General features: G+C 38.5%; 1 protein-coding gene across 1 annotated transcript in view; it reads left to right on the forward strand.

Annotated features, from left to right (window-relative positions):
* Nucleotides 1-7,018, forward strand: part of LOC107084014 (complement C3-like) — an 84,236-nt gene extending 77,218 nt beyond the window's left edge. The window contains exons 32-39 of the mRNA XM_015373641.1: nt 32-122; nt 224-313; nt 824-926; nt 1,113-1,202; nt 1,527-1,619; nt 1,695-1,778; nt 5,745-5,883; nt 6,836-7,018. Coding sequence (XP_015229127.1) covers nt 32-122; nt 224-313; nt 824-926; nt 1,113-1,202; nt 1,527-1,619; nt 1,695-1,778; nt 5,745-5,883; nt 6,836-6,986 — 841 coding nt within the window. The 3' untranslated portion in view covers nt 6,987-7,018. The remainder of the gene's footprint in view (nt 1-31; nt 123-223; nt 314-823; nt 927-1,112; nt 1,203-1,526; nt 1,620-1,694; nt 1,779-5,744; nt 5,884-6,835) is intronic.
* Nucleotides 7,019-7,367: the final 349 nt, after the last annotated feature.

Consider the following 7,367-nt stretch of genomic DNA (forward strand, 5'->3'; position numbering starts at 1 on the left):
TGTGTGTGTGTGTGTGTGTGTGTGTTTTCAGGTACAAAAACAGGGAGCGTGAAGCATCAATGTCAATCTTGGATGTTGGTTTTCCAACAGGCTACACTTTTAACAAAAATGACCTGGATGCAGTAAGAGTCTGACGCAGTCAAACAACAAAAAAAAAAACAATCTTATGTGTGATTTTATATGTACTAATCAAAGGCATTTAAAAAATTTTATGGTTGTCTAGTTGTCTAAAGGGCATGATCGCATCATTAGAGAATATGAGGCAAACAAAGTTCTGTCAGAAAAGGGCTCCCTCATTATTTATCTCAGTAAGGTAAGAATGTACGCCGTAGCTTATTTAGTCTTTCAAATTCATGAAATTGCACAGTGTTTTATACCCTTAGTAAAAAAATAAATAAATCCTTAAAATAACTGCATAATTGCTTTTAAAGTTTCGTATCACAATATAAGAGGATGGAGATGCACTTGAAAACGAACTAGAAATAGGTAAAAATTCCTTAAATGAAATGTATTTACCCTTAATTTGAGCAGGTAAATATGATTATTTGCCAATGGAATGAGTATTTTTACTCTTAAAATAAGATAATTAGATAATATGCACTTGAAATAAAACAATGCAATTGTTTTTTTTTTTCTTATTTTAAATGTAAATTTGTGTTGTTCTACTGGCATGTGTCTCTTGTACCTCCTCAATCCAAGAACAAATGCACTTATTTTAAGAAAAAATGACTTATCTAGATTTCAATTTTTTCCCAGTGTGTGAACAGCAATTGTGTTTGCATAGGAATTAAAATAATCTAGAGTTTACCACTACCCCTTGCAGGTTTCTAACACACAGCCCGAGGAAATCTCTTTCAGGATTGAACGAGAGATGAAAGTGGCCATCTTGCAACCAGCTGCTGTGTCAGTCTATGAATACTATAACAGTAAGTTTTTAGATGAGAGAATAATTACTTCAGGAAAGTTCTACTATTTACATGCCTTGAACAAGTTAAAAGCTTTCCTCTCCTTTGGGAGAACATATAGTTCCTTGAAGATCAATATTCTGATCAATACTTCACACAATACTTAATTTACAAAGTAATGACTTGTTTTGTTTTTTATTGCTGCAGAGAAACGGTGTGTGAAATTTTACCGCCCTAAGAGAAGAACAGGCGAGTTATTGAAGCTTTGTCAAAACGAGGGATGTCTATGTGCTGAAGGTACTGTCATTGCCTAAACTACCTTCTTAACCCAACATGCAAAAATCTCTTGAATAATCTATTGCTTTAGAACAGTGAACAAACTAGAAAAACAAAATAACCCTAAAAAGTTAAATAGAGAATTTATTAGTCTGGTAGACATATATTGGAAATTAAAACAGATGAGTAAGGCATATTGATGACAAATACAGATTATGACAGTAGATACTGTAAGTGTTACATCCTGCCGCACATCACAATTAAGTATTACAGTTTCTTAATATGTTACTGATTGATTTAGTACCTCAACCTAACCCTTAGAGGCATGTTTTTGTTTATTCTTAGAAAACTGCAATAAACAGAGAAAGGAGAAAATCAGCAATGATATGCGTGCAGAAAAAGCTTGTGAATCTACAGAAACAAGCAAAATAGATTTTGGTAAGTTATTTGAATATTGTGAAATTCTAATTAAAACGCTGGTAATGATGTTAACAAAACATATCCTGTTTTCAGTGTATAAAGTGATTGTGGAGGATTTTTTCGACAATTACACCACGGACTCTTATATTGTGCGCATTTTGGAAACCTATAAAGAAGGTAGGTGGTATCTCATTCTGATTGTTTTTAGGTAGGTAGAAATATTAAAATTGTCACAAAGAAAGTTTTTGGCAGTGATTTTGACATACCCCAGGTTTATAATAATGTACGTTTTACATATTTTGAAAAACTGTCTTTTATTGTTATATTTATCACTTTATGTACATTAAGAGAGTGATCTTCAATTATTCAAAATAAGGAGTGCTAAATTGCACATGCAATTTTTTTTCACATGCTATAAGTGGACATATGGTAGATGATATACAAAGATTGCTGTGCAAATGTTTGGTGGGCAAACCAGTCTGGTTCAGGCCCACTAAAAAGAGCAGATTGCATGGGCAACAGGCAGTCTGAGAGCAGCTGTAAAAGAAAAACAAGGTTCTAAGCAATATAGTTTGAGCCAATAATGGCAATAATAATTAGTGAAATAATAACAATATTATTAAATACCATTTACAGTGCTCTTCACATAGGAAACCACGACAAAGACGAAACCACAGTCTAATCTAGAGTTGATTATGCTCTAAACAGCTGGATTTATTTCCACCTGCTCCTCTCAACACCAGCTTCCCTAATACAGTATACTGAAAACCAAGGTAGGCCCATAATAATTCCATAAAACGTATGCTAAACTGTGCTTCATGCAGAGCTTCTTAAGGACACAAAACTTTTGCCAAACATTGTCTCTTTATAGGCTCTGTGATGGCTTACAAAAATGTTTTTTTTTTTTTTTTTAAACTTGCCACAATATTTATGTTCAATGAAAGCCCAAATATGTTTACATGCACACAGAATTACTCTCCTTCATCTGGCACTGTACCAATGACATTTTTGTGGCCAAAATGACTGCAGAAACATTTCCGATTGACATGTAGTAGTGCTAAAAACGATACATAATGTCATGATGTTACAAAGTTCTGACCCAAATGCAGATAAACGAACAGAGAGACCAGAAAAAAGGTTTAACGGGTTTTATTGAAGAAGTTAAACAGGGGGAGAATTGTTGCTCTGAACACTGTTCAACCGGAACTGTAAAGTAAGGGGAAGACACAGCGGTTAGTTCAGGCACAGTGGGGAATTTGACTCGTGAAACTTCTAGAAGAGGAATTGGTTGCCGACTCACGTTTCCAGAGAAGTTGTTGTATCCTTGACTACTGTCTGTGTGCCGTGGTTCCAGTGTTTGTCTGATTCGGTGGAGGGCGGAACAGGGTTTACCCAGAATGCGGTTGATGGTTGGTGAACAGAGAAACTGACTGCCACTCAGATTTCCTGCGGTACTTGAACAGGTCGTAGTGGAAAACAATCCCTTTCTCAGTGAGAAGCTCAAATTATCTCTTGGGGAAAGTGGATCCAAACCTACTGTTTGAATCCCAGCTCAGTTTGAAGCTCAGTTGATCCTTCCAGGGAGTGAAGGTCCGAGAAATCCAGTTTGCAGGATGACTTTCTGCCGAGAGGCAAAGACAAAAACAAAGTTAAACTCTGGTTGACAAGAACTCAGCTTGACTTAGCGAAAACTCAGTTTGGCTAGAGTACCCCAAACTATCAAACACTCTGGCGTTGAAGGAGTCCTGACAGTACCCCCCCTCAATGACCGCCACCTGGCGGTCCAGAGGAACCGGAGGGCAAGGATGTATGATCCCAGGACCCAAGAGCGATCCTCAGAACCGTAACCCTCCAAGTCCACCAAATAATGCCACCCTCGCCCACAGGGACGAGCATCAATGATGTATCGAACCGTGTAGGCGGGGTGGCCATCAATGTCCATAGGGGAAGGGGGTTCAGCGGGCGGGCACAAAGGGCTGGATGAGATGGGCTTGACCTGGGAGACGTGGAATGTAGGGTGTATGCGCAAGGTGGGTGGAAGACGAAGACGGACGGCAGACTCCCTGATGGTCCTCTCCACTTCATATGGACCAATGAATTTGGGCGACAGTTTTCGTGACATTGCCTTGAGGGGAATGTCATGGGTGGAAAGCCAGATCTTCTGGCCCAGCAATAGGATGGGGCAACCCTTGTCCTGCGATTTTCCCACCTCTGATTCTGCTGGGAGGTCCTTCCCAGGGCTGTCCTGGCCCGGTTCCAGAAGGTTTCATGCTGGACGGAGGGTACAGTGATTTCTGCCTCTTCAGACGGGAAAAGGGGTGGTTGGTAGCCAATGGATACCTCAAATGGAGAAAGACCTGTGGCGGCAGAGACACTGGAATTATGTGCATACTTGACCCAAGGGAGACGTTTACTCCAGTTAGTGGGATCCAAATCTGTGAGGCATCTTAGGCTGGCTTCCAACTCCTGATTCATGTGCTCTATTTGTGCATTTGATTGGGGGTGGTAACCAGAAGTGAGAGAGACCTTGGCCCCAAGAGCCAAGCAAAAACTTCTCCATACCTGGGAGATGAACTCTCAGACAGAATGTCCAGAGGTATTCCATGAAGTCGAAAAACATGCTTAACAAGGAGCTGAGCTGTTTGCAGTGCTGTAGGGAGTTTTCTCAAAGAGATAAGATGGCAGGCCTTGATTGATCAATGATTGTGAGGATGGTTGTCATACCTTTGGAGGTGGGGAGACCTGTGATGAAGTTGATGGCGATGTGAGACCAGGGTCGCTTGGGAATGGGTAATGGTTGAAGCAATCCAGAAGGAGGTTGATGAGAGGGTTTATTATGTGCGCAGGTCGGGCAGGCTAAAACAAACTCCTTAAAATCCTTTAGCAAGGAGGGCCACCAAAAGCGCCGACTGATGTGGGATACTGTTCGACTGATCCCTGGATGGGCAGAAAACTTAGATGAGTGCATCCAACTTATGACACAAGCTCAAATGGAGGATGGTACGGAGATTCTGTTAGGTGGCCCGGTCCCAGGATCAGGTTCAATCTGTTGGGCCTGTTTGACGAGATCCTCAATCTCCAAGGTTACTGCAGCAACAGAGCAGCTGGGAGGCAGGATAGGAGCAGCCGACTTCTCAGATTCGTCCGGGGAAAACCGTCCGCAGGTTTATCCGCAATTCTTGTCAAATAGCCAAAGTGAAGCCAATCCTGACAAGGACTGCCTTGGAGAAATAATTCCATGATTTTTTCACAGCTCGTCTGGACTACTGTAATGCTTGTATGTAGGAATTAGCCAAGCATCTTATGCCCATTTGTAGCTTGTGCTGAACTCTGTTGCTTGCTTGGTAACTCACAGCTGCAGGCATGCATACTTCTCCCCCATCCTGGCGTCTCTTCACTGGCTCATTGTTTATTAAAGAACTTATTTTAAGTTGTTATTTGTTTTTAAATTTCTGAACAACCTCACAACACCATATCCATCTGAGCCGCTTCAGCCCTACTGCCCACCTCGATCACTGAGGACCGACCCTAAAACTAGAAATAATTTACACTTAAGTTTTCGACATGCCTCCTCTTTTCCTGTTTTTAAATCTCTCTTAAAAACAAATTTTTACTCGTTTGCTTTTAAGACTGTGATTTGTGTGGCAATACTCCTGTTGTGAACCTGGTTATCATGTCTATTTTTATCTTATTTATTCATTCTTAAATTGATCTTCTTTATATGTACAGCACTTTGGCCACCCCTGCTGTTTTAAAATATGCTATATAAAATAAATGTGATTGATCGATCAGTCGGTCAGTTGATCGATCGGTGAATATGCTCTACTTGATCACTAGAATGTGATCTGCTTAATGTAAAGGCCAGCGTGTAAAAAAGGTCTGCAGAAAAGCAAAAAAAATAAAAAATAAAAAGTCTGCAGACACTGTCTGCTAATTGCAAATGTAAACCCCTTTGTGCCTTCTTTGGAGATCAGCACTGTGCATTCAAATGCATTTAAATGTGTTTTAGAACCCAAAAACCTTCTGAAGATAAAGCCCTAAGTTGTGTGGACAGTAACATTTTCCTAAATGTAAACCGTTGACATGACAGTTGTATTTGTATTGTGGATTCTCTCCCTTAATATACTTTTTTTTTTACAACAGGAAGTACTGATGAGAGTCCAAAGGGAAATATCCGCACATTCCTTAGTTATCAGCACTGCAGGGAGGCACTAGCTCTCAAACCAAGCAAAACCTACTTGTTCATGGGCTCATCGTCTGATATTCACAGAGTTGGCAGCTCGTAAGTTTGTTGTATGTCATAATGCTTGCTTAAATAGCTTCAGGAGCATGGGTCTACAACCTTTAAAATCTAAAAAGCCATTTTCCCTTGAGTGTGCCTTAGTGAAGCTAGTTTAGAGTCAAAAATATTCCATAGGTTTTTAATTACAGTAAACACAGTTTATTACTTTGTTGCTAAATATCTGACATATTTTAGCTTTTAAAATAAGGGGGGGAAATGAACGTTCTGTAGAGGTCAAACATGGATTATAGATTATTATAAGATATGTTTTATCGAATAAATTGGTAAAAAGTGAAATCAAATTTTTCTACCCCACTAAAGCTTTTGGGATGCACTGGTATTTGTTATTATACACTACATTAGTTAGTTAGCCATTGCAGAGGTTTCAAAGAGCATCTTGCATTTCTTGAACCACAGGTTGAAGGCCCCTTTTCTAGATTGATGTTCATGTTGGTTAGGCAGCAGAACTGGTGAAGGATTAGCTAATCTGACTGGCTGGGGATTGTACTTTTAATAGGCCTGTAATCTTACACCCTCTCAGAGTTTTCCTGTACAGTAAGTTCACATAGGTATTAATGGATAGAATTTATATAGTTATTTTATAGGTTCTTTGTTAAAAAGGCAGAATATCTGGACATTTACATCTCTAATGATGAAGACCTGATTTTTTGTTGGAAATTAGGCTAAAAAACTGTTTTTATTCTATCATTAGACTTAAAAACATACTTTCCGTAAATTTATTACTCTGAATTCATATATGGTTTATAAATATTAACAAGTGCTTAATTTGAACCCAAATTCCTTGGATCATTTCTCATACCTTGGTAAAAAAAAAAAAAAAAAAAAAAAGGCAAATCATTTTAAAATGTTGGATATTATCTTTTTTAAAAGGTTTTAAAGTAATTAAAACTTTTGTAAAAGCTCAATGCATTGTTCTTTTTCCTGTGCTCAGATACATGTATATCATCAGTGAGACTACATGGGTCGAGTACTGGCCTACCCCAGAAGAGTGCCAACAGGAAAAACATCGCCCTACTTGTTTCGGAATGGAACTACTGATTGAGCAGATTGAAATTTTTGGGTGTAATTTGAAGAGAAAGTAAATTAAACTTTTGAGATAAGGTCTCGATAGATGGTTAGCAACTGTCTCTGATTAAGGGATCCTCACAGTATATGTTTAACACAAGTGTAACTGAAACACCCACACATCAATAAAATTTAAAGATGTAAACAAATGATGTGGAACTGTATTTCTTTAAGCACACAAGTAAATGGATAACAATGTTGAGTAAAAAAAATGTATTTATTTATATGGATTTATCAAATGATCTGCTTAATCAGGAACCAAATAACATTTAGTTAATTAGTTCTTTACTGTCTTTGGGTGAGCTATGATCTAGCAGAATGAGGAATCTCATTAAATGAGTTTCTGTCATAATTTAGTAATCAAATGAACATTAACATTATATTAGTGTCATGATCAG

This window comes from Cyprinodon variegatus, unplaced genomic scaffold (genome assembly GCF_000732505.1).
Source record: "Cyprinodon variegatus isolate N-32 unplaced genomic scaffold, C_variegatus-1.0 Scaffold90, whole genome shotgun sequence".
Lineage (NCBI taxonomy): Eukaryota > Metazoa > Chordata > Actinopteri > Cyprinodontiformes > Cyprinodontidae > Cyprinodon > Cyprinodon variegatus.